Source organism: Botryllus schlosseri, chromosome 11 (genome assembly GCF_051294905.1).
Source record: "Botryllus schlosseri isolate E-star chromosome 11, Bs_hap1, whole genome shotgun sequence".
In the NCBI taxonomy this organism is placed as follows: domain Eukaryota; kingdom Metazoa; phylum Chordata; class Ascidiacea; order Stolidobranchia; family Styelidae; genus Botryllus; species Botryllus schlosseri.
In genome coordinates, this window is record NC_137246.1 from 3,786,118 (window position 1) to 3,801,642 (window position 15,525).

Below are 15,525 nucleotides of genomic sequence, written 5' to 3' on the forward strand. Positions count from 1 at the left end.
GATATTCTATTATGTGTTTAGGACTAATGCGACTTGATAATATTAATGCGTACACTTTCTAGAAATAAATCAACACTAGAATATCAACTATGCATGATTTTATGTGTATTCAGCACTATGTATTGATTGTAACTTGCTTTAAATTTCGCGCGATCAAATGTGTATGATTTTTTGTGTATTTCAGACTATGTATGTTCGTGAAGACTGTGGTAGCGCTTGGATAAATGCATCATCACTAATTAATTACTAGAATGCGACTTGATAATATTAATCCATACGCTTCCGAGAATTAAGGACGTTCTAACTTTCAAAGTATGTGTAAATTCGATCGAAGCCAGTGTGATTTTATGTGTATTTAGGACTATCTATGTTCGCGGATAATATAAGCTCTCAGATAACAAAAGACTATGTATGATACATAAGACCTCTGAAAAGATTGGGTAATTATTGACATCATCACTAATTAATTTATATAAAATGGGATTTCGAGTGCAGAGAGATCGTGGTTTGGATTTCTGAGGTCTCCACACTTACGACTTATTTTCAGCCCGCAGTACAACTGAATGATTGTCTGGATTATAGCAATAGGCCTACCCCATTAAACTATGTGTGGCTAACTGGCTATGTCACTCTATTGCCCGGATATAACTCTTCCGTCTATATTTTTAACCTTGATGTTATGTGTATTTAAGACTATGTATTTTCGCGAAGGTTATGAAAGCGCTTTGATAAATACATCATCACTAATTAATTAATAGAAATATGATTTCGAGTGGAGAGAGAGAGATCGTAGTTACGGTTTCTGTAGTCTCTACATTTTACGACTTATTTTCATTAGACGCAGGCAAGCGGCTTAGAAAGCCGTAAAAGGTCATATCTGCACCTTCCTTGTCCAGCGGCATATGGCCATCATGCACTCATGGTATGCATATACGCAGATCGTGCGTATGTATATCATGAGTCGGTGTAGCCTATATGCCGCAAAAACGCCAAGGACAAAAATAAACCACGTCCTTTTCCAGGAGGTATAAATTTTCGACAGCATAAGCCGTCGTCCGCATCATTGGATGAAAATAATAGCATTGATATGGGAATGCGATACTAATCCTTTGTTTACTCGAACACCCCGATTTAGAAAATATCATGGCATGGCGCCTTCCCCCATATTATAAGACTCGTAGTTTGGTCGAAGAGCAACACGGAGATGTGGTGTCGGATACGGTGTTGACGGTGTCCGGTCAATACCGAGAAAACCACTACCGAGAATGCCATTACCGAGAATGGACACCACCGAGAATGGACATCATACTATGGCCAACCGTCTACAGAAAATAACTAAGCAGCATCAACGGAAAATGTAGGCCACGATTCGCCGGGATATTTGTTTATCCCTTTTCCGAGATTTTGAAGAATTGGTGCCTTTTTGCTTTAAACCAGTCACAGAAGCTCGATTAGTTCCGTTGGTATTACTGATAACTAGGGCGATTTTTTTTACCTAAAAATCGGAAGATTTTGACCTAAAAAATCTAAATTTTGACTTTTTTTTACCCTAAAAAAATGTAATTTGACCAAATTATGACCTCACGTATGCAAATTAGGTTTTTTCGCACATAATGTTAAAATTTTACTACATATTTTCATTTCTGGTTAGAACTGTCTGTCCTTACAAAGTAGATTAGCCTGAAAAAACGTTTTTGACTCAAAAACTGACAAATTTTTACATAAAAAACTAGTATTTTAACAAAATCTGGCCCTATGAAGAATTCCAGTATATTGCAGCAAACAATACGCTCATATTGTTAAATTTATTCCACTGGAAGCTTTTCGTCTGGCTCTCTTCAGCAGTGAACGCCAGAAAATGAGGTTAACCAAGTTCGAAATATAGGAAGAATTTGGTCGTTGTGACGTAATAATGACAAGTACACAAGTCGCGAACGGCAGTAAACAGCGCACGGTTACGGTACAGCACAACGAAATCAGCTGTAAAACAGCCGAATGACAAAACAACACTAATGGAAGATTCCCAGCGTGTAGAGATGTTCCTTCTGGCGGCAGAGGATCGGCTTTTGCAGCTTTATAATGGTTGATTCAAGGACCTTAATATGAAAAAGAGAACGACCACGAGCAACTATGGAAAACTGATTGATATTGTAATGTTTTGCACACTCTGGGTGTTTCAATAGGTGCTGTCCGATGGCAGAATTACACGCTGTTACTTGGTGATAATCATGCACAGTGTTACCAATTTAGCGATTTTGTCGCTAGATCCAGCGATTTTTCGTTCCGTTTAGCGACAAAAAATACCAATCTAGCGACTAGCGATAAATCTAGCGACTTTTAAAAAATATTTAGCGATTTTCTAGCGATTTTTTTTTTCAGAAAAATCTGATATCAATCGGTTTTCGGCAGCAACATTATGCTTGTCTACCATATCTTATGCGCGCTACAGTGTCAGCACGCATCGACGATCTCAATTCAGGTAGAGCGCATGGATAGGAGCGTCAATACTGACTTTCCTGGACAGTGGGCCGAAGTTGGTCATAACTCTTCCAGGCATAGTAATCTACAGTGTCGCGTTCGCCAAACTCGTCAAGATCCCGGCAAATTCACCTTCAACACAATACGAGTAACCACAATAATGCTCATCCAATGCAGTGTACTATACAAGGTCCGATATGTGAACTCTTTACACCCACACCAGACGAGTATAGTGTTCACTGTCCAACCCTCCCCCAAAAGACTGACATCTCGAGTATCTAAGGGGCAGTCGGATTCCAGATAACTGATCAAACTATTTTTCATCTAACTTTTGACACCTACACACGAGACGAATCAATATGCTACGAGCTATATCGCGATCCAAGATGAATGAAAAAAAAGATTACGTCGCGGACTTTCGACATGAACACAAGATGTGTAACAACAGGATTAAATTACCCCGCAAAAAAATTTGAAAATTAAAAGAATTAAATCACGAGTTTCTATGCGCGCTGCTGGATAACAGAAAAATATTTTTTATTAAAGGTATTTGATGTATCGTCCCGTCCCTTATCTGATGTATTAGGGAAACAGGATGGCCAGAAGTGATACGAAGGCTACCCTAAATTTCCATCTGTAGTAGGCATCCATGTATAATACGCACCCTTAAAATGACATGTCAAACTGGGGGAAAAGCCTGTAGCCATGTATAATACGCACCCCTGTACGAGCAGGTGATCGAGCAAGCGTCTGATATGAGAGCATTGTGTTCGTGCGGATGTGTTTGAAGCAGCAGAGAAGAAAGGTTAATTAACTAGATTTCCAGCATAGTGTGGGATGTAAACCAGGCAAACGATACTATCACACCCTTCGAATGGGTAAAACGAGTCGAATACACCTACCAGGGTGAAAATAGGTGCAGCAATCAGATTTCCACCTAAGCCCGGGCACGATGGCTGGATGTGATGCGCGATTGACAACAGACAAGAAGAAAGGTGTAATTGCGAGTTTTATTTCGAGGGAGATTTTTTCAAAATTCTTATACCCATGTATAATACGCACCCCCGATTTTAGGAGAGATAATTGATTAAAATGGAAAATTAAGGTATTTATATCGGGTTGACCCCTGTATATGTAGGATGCTTTTCACCACAAACTCCATTTCATCGGCAGAAGTCGGTATCCTGCCAATATATAGTGAGCGGTTATTACTGCAAATCTGGTCACTCAGAGCAATCATGGCACAGAGCGCTCTGTTTTGTTGACATGCACAACACATTTTGTCCGGTTTTGAGACGGACTGGAAAAATGAGAAGTGGCATTCGACACAGCTGATTACAATGTATAAATAACAAGAAAACATGGCTATTCTGGTTCAATCTAGCAACTTTAGGAATTATTACAGATTTAGCGACTTTTTTAGCGATTTTGTTTCAAGATTTAGCGACATCTAGCGATTTTCAACACCAGTTTTAGCGATTTTTGTCCATCCGGAGTTGGCAACACTGATCATGCATGGTAACTAGGGACTGTGATGATGAAGCAGACATGTCATCACCCTGCAAATTCCTAATTTGACGTGGACATGTTGACGAATTCTTTGTTGCAATCGTTGAGATGTGCGACCCACATACCGACTGTCACATCGGCACGTATATTGGTAAATTATGTTACTCTGATCAATCGCAGGAAGCACATCCTTACGCGTTGCTGGTAGCAAAGACTTCGTAGTAAATATGACACGGGGTTCCACTTGTGGGAAACAATGACTCACGGAGGACTTAATCTGTTTTTCAAACCTGTTGCAAGCTGTGCCTATCCACGGGAGATGCAAATAAACTGGGCACAGCTTGCAACAGGTTTGAAAAACAGATTAAGTCCTCCGTGAGTCATTGTTTCCCACAAGTGGAACCCCGTGTCATATTTACTACGAAGTCTTTGCTACCAGCAACGCGTAAGGATGTGCTTCCTGCGATTGATCAGAGTAACATAATTTACCAATATACGTGCCGATGTGACAGTCGGTATGTGGGTCGCACATCTCAACGATTGCAACAAAGAATTCGTCAACATGTCCCACGTCAAATTAGGAATTTGCAGGGTGATGACATGTCTGCTTCATCATCACAGTCCCTAGTTACCATGCATGATTATGACCAAGTAACAGCGTATAATTCTGCCATCGGACAGCACCTATTGAAACACCCAGAGTGTGCAAAACATTACAATATCAATCAGTTTTCCATAGTTGCTCGTGGCCGTTCTCTTTTTCATTTAAAGGTCCTTGAATCAACCATTATAAAGCTGCAAAAGCCGATCCTCTGCCGCCAGAAGGAACATCTCTACACGCTGGGAATCTTCCATTAGTGTTGTTTTGTCATTCGGCTGTTTTACAGCTGATTTCGTTGTGCTGTACCGTAACCGTGCGCTGTTTACTGCCGTTCGCGACTTGTGTACTTGCCATTATTACGTCACAACGACCAACTTCTTCCTATATTTCGAACTTGGTTAACCTCATTTTCTGGCGTTCACTGCTGAAGAGAGCCAGACGAAAAGCTTCCAGTGGAATAAATTTAACAATAGAGCGTATTGTTTGCTGCAATATTGAAGTTCTGTACTTCGAAAAGCCTAATTCCAGTATAGTAACAGTACGAAGTATGGTGGAAATAATTCAAATTTGTTGTAATACAACGAAATACTTTCCTACATTCTCGGGTAGAAAGTGTCTGTCCTTACTATGTAGCTGGTCAAGAATGGAGAAAGAACGTTCAACAGCAGCACTTGTTGGCTGAAAATACTGAAGTTGTGTGCACACTGCTGGTGACACACCGTGTTGCTTCATTCGGACAATGTTGTCGACATCACAATTTTTCAGCTTGCGCTCCTTGATATTAGAACATCAATGTCCAAGCAGTTTTGCTTCAGTTAGGATATTGCGGTACGTTGACCATAAAACCATGTCACTATTTGTTTCATTTGACCGTTTATAATTCACAATGAGCAGACGATGGGGCCGTTTATAACGGTAGGCCTATAAAGTAGGCTACAAGCTGTAAAATATCAAATGATAAGTTCACCGACAGCGCAAAATCTACGATACAAACAAAATGCAGAGGTCCAAAAATGTTTGACTTTGTAAACAATTTTGACAAATTTTGACCTAACGCTACAACTTTGACCTGATTTTGACTTTTTTGACATGTCAAAAAAATCGCCCTACTGATAACCGTTCCTTCGAAGAAAACTATTATGCCATAGTTTGCCTTTTCGCTTTCAAGCAGATAAAACGAATTTAGATACGAATCACAGCAGGTTGATGGGTTATTAGAGATATCCATGTCAGTGAAGCGGCGGGATTCATTATCGTACCATAGTTTCTTTAGTGACTCTTAACTGTATTATACTGGTTTGAGATTCGGATCACAGCAGGTTATTGTTACAGATTTGTGCGCCAGAGAAGCGAAAACAATCATTGTTATGCCGTAGTTGGTATCGTCATCACACGAATGTGGAGTATTCGAGACAATCAGCTGATATTGTTGAGCTACTTCAAAACCAACCCTACCGGTCAATCATATGATTTACGAATAAAAGTCATGATAGATGTTGGTCAGCTAAGAGAGGTGGACGGAGAAATGCCAGAGCAATCAACCAACCGACCATTAGGAATAAGACGTTGACACTAAATTTCGAGATGGCAAAAAAGTAGGCTACATAGGCCCTACTCAGTTCATTCAGAGTTTACTGACAAACTGGACCAAATATTAGTTATTCACAGTGGTGGAAAGCCTTTACTTCTAAAATATATGGAGAACATAATAGCTACACAAATAATTGAATGTAAATATCTTTGGTCGCTATGCTATTTTACCTTACTCTGACCCATAAGACACCAGCCGTGGTCTCCAGAGAATTCAGATTAGTGAATTGGCGATAAAAAATATGTTGAACAAAATTATTATTTATAATCTCCGGTATTCCTCACTACGAATACGCATGACCAACGAGCCATCTCGACTAAAACAAGAGAAGCATTGTAATATTTCAACTTACATTCTCGTCTGAGTCACTGTTTCAGTGTTATAGCTGTATTCAATCGGCTAATTACCGTATTTTTGTCAATTCCATTGTTTGCGAATAACGGTGTTGCTCGAATAGAGTCCTCGGCCCACATGATCCATGATATAATGAAGAATACAATTTTACATAGCCTTGATAATAATAAAGCATTCCAGTTAGAAACAAATATATGGATTTCCAGGTAAATGATGGAATTATTCGACTAGTCCGGCCCGCGAGCGATTGGAACTCTTGAATCCGGCCCGCGACCCAAGTTGAGTTTGACACCCCTGATGTACGCCCTACATTAAATTGTGTTTGCGCCCAGAATCACCGCAAGACACGTTTCCTTACAATAATACGTGAGCCAGATTTTCGTGACGGTCAATACTGATTGAATACGCACTTTCTCCATTATAATCATCTGCTACCAATATTAATTCTTTTCTACTTGATACACTCATGGGCATATTCCCGAATTATCGCGTCAGCCTAAACACACGTGTTCACAAATGTATAGAATGACTAACCGTTTACTGAAAATGAGTATGCCGTAAATGAAAAATGTAGATCATGATTTGCCAGCATATTTGTTTCTCCCTTCGTGAGCTCTGTAAGAGTTGATGCCTTCTCGATTTCAACCATATTTTACTCTTTTGAGATATGCATCACAGATGGATGCTACAGATTTTCGTATCAGTGAAGCGGAGTAGGCTAATTCGTATGTCATGGTTGGTACACGAATCGGAAGCGTTTGAGACAATCAGCTGATATTGTAAAACCGCTTTGAAACCAACCCTATTGATCGATGATCACATGCTTTAGGACTACAAGTCCACATGTACAATTTATGCATGCACTCATGCAGGCATGTCATGCATATGTAGTAGGTACGGATTGCGTGTATGTGCATCGCGCCATTGCCACATTCGGTGTCAATTCTCAGGTATAATTTTTCCGACAACGTCCGTCTCAGTAAGTTAGATTCTCGACATTGGACATTCTCGGTAATGTCCATTCTCTGTAATTTCAATATTCTCGGTAATGTCCATTCTCGGCAATGTCCATTCTCGGCAATGTCCATTTTCTGCAATGTCAATATTCTCTGTCATGTCAATATTCTCGGTAATGTCCATTCTCGGTAGCGTCTATTCTCGGTAGTGTCCATTCTCTGTGGTGTGAATTCTCGGTAATGTCCATTCTCGGTAACGTCCATTCTCTGTGGTGTCAGTTCTCGGTAATGTCCATTCTCGGTAATAGCGTTCTCGGTAATGTACGTTCTCGGTAATGGTTTTCTCGGTATTGGTATAGAACCGGTGTTGACACTTCGCACGATTAGGAAACGTAAACAAAAATATGGCTGATCGTAAAAATACCATATAGTGTAGCTTTATTTTAAAGAGGCATTACTACACTTGTTTTTATACTTATCAACATGTCTGTTCTCCGGACAAAAGAACTGAAACAAATTAGAACTCAAAGTATGATACTGGGAATTGAAAGAGAAATATATATAGGCCTACTACTTGTAAAAGCGGAAAATATATTTCACGTCTTTTGTCCAGACAGTTTCAACAGTATTCTGCTAAAACAGGTGTGAAGCTAAGAAAAGTCAGAGTCCACTTTTCCAGATTGAGACACGCCATGAGCTGCTAGATTACGATATAGTAAGGTAAATGCTAGATTGCGAAATGGTAGCTTCAAACGCTATGATGCGCCATATTTACTGTGATGAAATATTCCATATGGCCTTTTTGGGTCTACTCTTCCCGTTTGCCCACCCCCTCTCCTCAGACTTGGCGGTTTGGGATGCGGAAGTTACAACCCTGTCAATCAGTACATACTAAAATGCTATGTCTATAGCTGCATTGCCAGTAAAACACTTATCCAAGTAGATATTTTATTTTTGTTCGGCGACGCCGCCAATTTATATTGGAGACTTAACCACAGTTATAGCATCGAACAATTATCAATGTTGTAATTTTACGAAGCACTTGGGAAAGGTATTTAAGAATGGTAATTACACACTGGAACCAAATTAATCGGAATTGATTCAGTTGAAATATTATGTACTGTAGAAGCCTACTCTTGCACCGAGCGAATCTTGAATTCTACAATCCAATCGAGAAGCTTTCTGTTTAATACATTCCATGAACAACATTTCACGGAATCAGTTAGCTGTTCTCACGTAGTGACACGGACGTTCTATAGTTCCTTCGGTCCGTTGATCCTACTGGTGACCGCTCGCAAAGTATTGCGTTCGGCTGATAGTCCGGGAATGAACAATCTCGAATAACGTTCTGGTAACTGTTATCATCAATAGAACTTGCGAGAAGACATTCTGTGTTGACCACGGTTGCAGAGTGCCAGCGTGTAGAGTGCTTCTTGGCGCCTGATAAAAGAATATCCATGGTCAGTCCTAATCATTCACCTTACCATGGTAACTCAACTGGCGGACCGCGGTGCGCAGTATAACATTAGTACGACTGTAAATTATTTCATGAGAGTTATCTGGTCCTCTGCTAATAATGGCTGAATATCCCCGCCCCATACCATCCCCGGAGCAGTGTACATTATGGCATATACGTCCACAGATACACGATCCAGAGATACCATATACGTGGTTCACGACCTGCGTCGTGGCGAAGACTTTCCGTTTTAATTTCCTTCAAACACAATGGAACTAAATTCCTTCTTAATGTACCGAGTGACGTTTTCTGGCACGCGGAATCAATGCGAATTTTCTACTAGCCGATGTTCATATACATAAAGCGTCGGCGCTTGTGAAATTCCCATTTTACACTTATCAGTGTGTTGTATATATGGCGGGCCACATAATATGACCTCACATCATCGGGTTTCTTGCAGTCTGAAGAATTTAAATTTATTGTAGTCTTGCGGCCCGCGACATCTATACCAAGCTAGACCAGTGAGCGTCTGATAATGTTGAGATGGAGACCCCACGTATAAAGGGTTCATATCAGTGGTAGGATGACTCGAGCCATGGCTAGACTCAGGTCGCGTTTTTTGAGTGATTTGACCAGACTTGAGTCACTGCCCTAAAATGACCTGAAATAACTCGAACTCGACGCACGAGAAATGCGTTATAACTATTGTGTTAAAATTTATGTTAACTCGAAATGATTTGTGACTCGGGGGTAATGACATGGTCCCATGCAACACTGGCTCATACACGACTCCTTGTCATGTGAAAATTCATAAAGGCCTACAAGTAGGGATGGTGTGAACGTGAGGTTCACGTTCGTGTTCTGTGTGTGAACCTCGGAAATTTAGAGGTTCACGTTCACAAACGAACCTTAGTAGTTTCTGCACTGTGAACCTTTTTCATATATTACAATTTTCACGTCAATATAACATCTTTGGATGAAATTTATTGCATTTCAACTGCGGGCTATTCTATGCGTAGCACTAGCAGTATAAAATATCAACACTGAACGAGCATGCACCTTGACAATCCCCAAAAAATTACCTGCTTTGTTACAAAAGTTTGCTCGAAATATCCAGCTTTCTGTTTGTGAATATTTACTGACTCTCTGCTGTGAGCTTAACCCGCAATCGCACAAGAGCAAGAGCGATATACGCTACATGTAAGGAGCCAGCGAATGATGCTTATTCAACCAATCAATGAAGATGAGATCGTTATCTGATGTAAATAATCTAGCAATCGTACGGTGTTCATATAGAATTCATATGTTCATTGTATCACAAAAACCAAATCGATTGGGGTGTTGGCTACTGCTGTATATCTTAGTAATGGGGTAAACCCGTTTTACCATCTACCCTACATCAACGCAGCAACACTCAGACGCGGAATACATTGTCCGGTCTGGCCTAGACCGTTAAGGCGTAAGCTTATATTCCCCTGTAAGTCCTCGTCGAAATTGTTGGCAAAGCGACGGAGATTTTATGGGAATATTATAGCATTTGATTGTTCCAGTCGATACATTTGGCGACGTTTAAAAAGTCAATATGGACTTCAGCATTGTGGCATTATGTGACCCGAGTCGTCGCTTGGTAGCGTGTAGATTAATATATATCACTTGACTGAAATGCAGGTTTAGAATTAGCAATATGACGTCACGTAACGTCACGAGGTTCACGTTCGCGTTCACACAGAACTTTTCAAAAAGGTTCGCGTTCACACGAACCTGAACCTTTCAGAGGTTCACACCATCCCTACCTACAAGGTAGATGTACCTGTAAAATCAGTTGCAAATAAAACATGCTGAACTTCATGTCTCTGAAGAGCACGCTTCAAGACTCGCGTTAATAATCTCTCAATCATCGTCTCGGGCACCGTGGCAATGTTTCCTGTGACGTCGACTGTTTTACATACGTTTCCAGCTTTGACCACTGTAACGGGCCCCGGAAACTTGACGAGCTGGAGGGATTTCGTGACAAGGCCATCACGAAATAATTGCCACTCTGTTAAAGGACGAAGTGAGCTACGATACTAATTCGCACTGTGCAGGAACTCACCGCAAAAATCTCCTTCTTCAAGCCCGATTTCACAATGACAACGATACCCACCTATAGTATTTTCGCAAAGGCGACACGTACGCGCTTGAGCAAGCTCAGTACATTCGTCGATATCTGTTAACATTCAGGTGGGTAGGCTACTCAGCACATTGAAGTCGATATTACCGGGATTCAAACGACATGAAGTTGATTTCGAGATTCTATGTCACATGCATGTGTATGCGTACAATTTCAATCAAGCACAATTCGATGAAACGAACATTTTGTGAGTGTGTTCAGATCCAAAACGTGTAGCATTGCATTGATGGATTAGAATTAACAAATATTGTACATCCGAAAGATAGGCTTGAGTATCAAAATCGATCACGATAACGATGTCACATTTGCCGGTGTCATTCAGTGTCTTTTTCAATATGATCAAATCACATCAAAAGATTTCAAATACACCGTGCACACACGAAAATGAACCCACTTCACTCCTTTGATACAACTGGAGTATTTGACTCGTTTCAACCCATTGTAATATGGGTGGAAGCAAAATATCGTATGCAAGTGTCGTTTGCGTAATTTGCACACAACAGTATGGCGGAACTCGGCGAAATAAACAATTTTTGTTTCCTTGCTCATGATCATACAAGTTAAGATGGGGTGAATTCGTTTTGCTATGGTCTGAAAAATTCTCTTCATGCTGTCCAGAAGACACCGTATAGAGAACTATTACCACATTAGACGCAAGCGATGTTTGACATCCCTTGTTATCATGAACAACCAGTTGTTCAATGAATAGATTTTCAGCAACTTCACATCCACATACCGTATTCACAAAACTTTCCCTTGAATCCTCTCTTGCAGCGACATTCCAAAACTCCCTCGGTATCAACGCAAGCAGCGCCGTTTCGACAAGGAGTGAAGGAGCAGGTGTTCTTATCTTAGAAAAAAGTGCGTATTTGTTTGATAATTGCTGATGCAATGGGTCTAGCGATGTCACAGCTGTGTCTGATCAGTTTGCGCCGCCAAAATATTGACAGGCATCGCAAAATCAGCGTTCATAGTAAAATATAGGAGTTCTTCAATTCGCAAGATAATGATTCAATAATATTGACATTTACTGTTACTGGACCTCTTCCCACCCCCAACAGAGCCCTGCAAATGAGAAGCCCATACAGGTAACCTTACCTCTTAAACTCTAGCGACGTCTTGGAAAATAAATACGATATTATTTTCCAGGGCATCACTACCGATGTCCGTTAATTCATTTCATGATGTACGGAGTGCCCAATATTTGTATAGATTTGATAAATGCATAACTGCCTTTGAACGAATCCTCGTCATCCGATCGCGTAAGCCGTGTCCGACAAAAACCGGGGATGAAAACGAGCCGCGATAAAAGTCAGCAGCTAAGGAATAGGTCGGGGCAAAACCGAGTAAACGCGTGATTCGATTCTGAAGCGGGTAACAGGCTTTGGTCGAGTTATAGCGTGCTCTGTCGTGGGCGCGCGTTCTTCTTGGTCCGCGGCTCGATAAGTCAAAGTAGACAAGTCAGCATTGCTCTTTTAATAAAACAACTAAAACATGACGATGCTCATCCGACGGATACTAAAAGACGACTGGCTCGGACGGTGACTAAAAGCGACTGCACCTCCGACGGTGACTAAAAGCCGACTGCACCTCCGACGGTGACTAAATGCCGACTGCGACACGGACGGTGACAAAAATCGACTGACACAACATAGGTTCGCAACAGCAACAAGTATAGAAGCATAATCAGTGATCAGCGAGGGTAATTAGGATAATCGTGGAGCGGTACGCTACAAGGGCCCCCCTGGTTGGTAAAAGCTTTAGGATATTATGGAAACTAGAGACAACGATTTAACTACTAGTGAAGGACTCTACCAGCGTGACACGGTAGGGATTACAGACTAAGATAGAATACTTAGTACAACTCTAATGGTTCAACGGCGAACGAAAGTGGGGTGGGTACGGTGGTAAAGACATGAACGACAAAATAATGTTAAGCGATAAATAGACATTACAATTGCGGCACGCTTTATATGACATACAGAGAGGTGAATAAGCTTGCGGCGAAACTAATATAAGTGATGACGGAAAAGTGAACGAGTATCACAATAAATATACATTTCAAATACTGGTGACAACACAAAATCGTGGGGTACGAATAATACGACCGCTGGCATATAAGGTATAAGCCTATCGTTAGAGGCGTTATGCGGAGTTATTCGTTCGGGTAGTGAAATACATTTCAGTGCGGATCAAAACTTGGTGTGCACAGAATAAACTGGATCGAGTGATCTACGGTGATTATCACTTCAAAAACATGTGCGTGTAATTGTATAACCGTTTTGGGACGTGTGATTTTGAATTCGAAGTGTGATTCTGAATTCGAATTGAAGTTATCTGACATCTGCACAACCCAGAAAAAGAGCGTTTGGATTTACTAGTGCAGCCGGTACAATCGTACTGAATCGTGAATAATACTAGAAGAGGGATTCACTAAATGGCGAGGCAACACATTCAAGTGCCATGCACATTACAGAGCTTCGATTCGATGGCGGAAAAGTATAGTTGATGGAGTAACGATTGAGTGAGATTTTATCGAATTGCGCGACCGCAAGCGTTGTTTAATCCTATACGGTACGCAAGTAGGTATATGGGTTGCGAAAGCTTTTGGGCATAAAATATAACGTCATAATTCGCTAACATAAGTCGTAGTAATATCATATCACGTGATGATCAATCTTACAGTTTTGGAATATGTAACGTCTAGTCGTGGCTGATGGCGTAAAATAACGATAAGAATTCATTTTAGTAAACTGAAAAACGGTCAATACACATGGAACAAATGAATGAATATGCAGATATTGCTAGGGGAACGTCTATTAACATCACGGAGCGGAATTGTTCGACAAGTACACTGGCAATGGATCAAGAGAATCCCTACATTTCGATTGAACTTCGAGCGTTATTGGACCAGCACGTTGACATCGTTGCACGAATTAGCTCTTTCGCTCTCCATATTTCGCAAGTCGTGTCGTTAAGGTCCGTGAGAAGTCTAGTAGATTCTCGGATGCGTGAGCGGGTAATGTAGAACAGAACGTCGAAAGCATCTGTCACATAATACTGAGACGAAGAGCGTTTTCATTCGGAATATGCCTATCAAGGTGATAGGTTGGTTGTAAATCGTCTGTTATCTCGACAAGACTAAGTGAAGGGGGGATCTGCGTTTGAGCGCATTTCCGCTGTTTCTGTCAATGTCGAGGTGATTCGATTCGGTTCATGGTCCCATCATGAATAATGGTTCCGTCGGTTGTGTAGAGTTTCGTTCGGCTCATCTTTCGTTCTACAGTTGGAATGCGTAGTGAGACAGATACGGTATAGCTGCCTCTATCTACGTAGAAAAACAAGTATATCGGTGTCGGGCGATTGAAGATATGAAGTTGCGAAGAGAATTCAGTGTACGTGGTCGCTGTGCTAAGGCTCGGTCATGATGTCGTCGTGCTGCAAACATGCGTGTCCGCAAGTGATGTAGGAAGTAGTACTTCGTGAAGTCATCAGCATGTAGATTTCAGTTCTTCTGGAGTCTCTAATAGACAAACTGTCAGCGTTAGGGCGTACGTAATCCTAATTAAACTGGCACAGATACTAATAGCAATCGCGATCGTCAGTTCGAGTGTTCGTGTTGAATGGCATCGCGTCGAAGCGTATTCGAAGCAGGCATTCTTTAGGCGAGATCCGCAAAACCATGGGATTGAAATCCCGCATCCACGAAGACGAACTCCACGTTTCAAATGTGTCCAGGGCAAATCTCGTTTTCGAGTTCCGTGAGTTCATCGCTTTCTATCATTGATCCTGGTCGAGTTTGCGGCATTGCATTTCCAAAAACATCACGTCGGCTATCACGTTGAATAGCGAAATCAGGTCGGCTAGGAAGGCTAGCGAAATCACGTCGGGGTCACCAAAATATAGCGTGTTCTTGGTCCGCGGCTCGATAAGTCAAAGTAGACAAGTCAGCATTGCTCTTTTAATAAAACAACTAAAACATGACGATGCTCATCCGACGGATACTAAAAGACGACTGGCTCGGACGGTGACTAAAAGCGACTGCACCTCCGACGGTGACTAAAAGCCGACTGCACCTCCGACGGTGACTAAATGCCGACTGCGACACGGACGGTGACAAAAATCGACTGACACAACATAGGTTCGCAACAGCAACAAGTATAGAAGCATAATCAGTGATCAGCGAGGGTAATTAGGATAATCGTGGAGCGGTACGCTACAGAGTCTTGTGTTCGAGTATCACCCGGTATATGACGTCACAACCATTATGAGTGAGATGGATAGTTCAAATATGTACCTATTGTGCGACCACAAAGATTTTAATGCCAGATTAGTAGGTACGCACGTTATAGTGGATATGGCATATCTGCAATGTAATAATTAACGCACAGCATTGTCGAAAAGTGCAAT

General features: G+C 41.3%; 2 protein-coding genes and 1 long non-coding RNA gene across 3 annotated transcripts in view; 1 reads left to right on the forward strand and 2 right to left on the reverse strand.

Moving 5' to 3' along the window:
• LOC145449861 (sedoheptulokinase-like) overlaps nt 1-15,525 on the forward strand; it is a 105,296-nt gene that overhangs the window by 16,212 nt on the left and 73,559 nt on the right. The gene's annotated exons all lie outside the window — the stretch shown is intronic.
• LOC145449952 (uncharacterized) overlaps nt 6,879-15,525 on the reverse strand; it is a 34,596-nt gene continuing 25,949 nt past the window's right edge. Inside the window, exons 30-33 of the mRNA XM_080328393.1 lie at nt 11,852-11,965; nt 11,038-11,151; nt 10,756-10,983; nt 6,879-8,929 (exon numbers count right to left, since the gene is read on the reverse strand). Of these exons, the coding sequence (XP_080184519.1) occupies nt 8,712-8,929; nt 10,756-10,983; nt 11,038-11,151; nt 11,852-11,965 (674 nt within the window). The 3' untranslated portion in view covers nt 6,879-8,711. The remainder of the gene's footprint in view (nt 8,930-10,755; nt 10,984-11,037; nt 11,152-11,851; nt 11,966-15,525) is intronic.
• On the reverse strand, nt 12,577-13,699 carry LOC145449876 (uncharacterized). Its single transcript, XR_013918375.1, has 2 exons — nt 12,758-13,699; nt 12,577-12,699 (listed from the first exon to the last, which is right to left on the reverse strand). It is a non-coding gene; the product is annotated as an uncharacterized LOC145449876 (long non-coding RNA).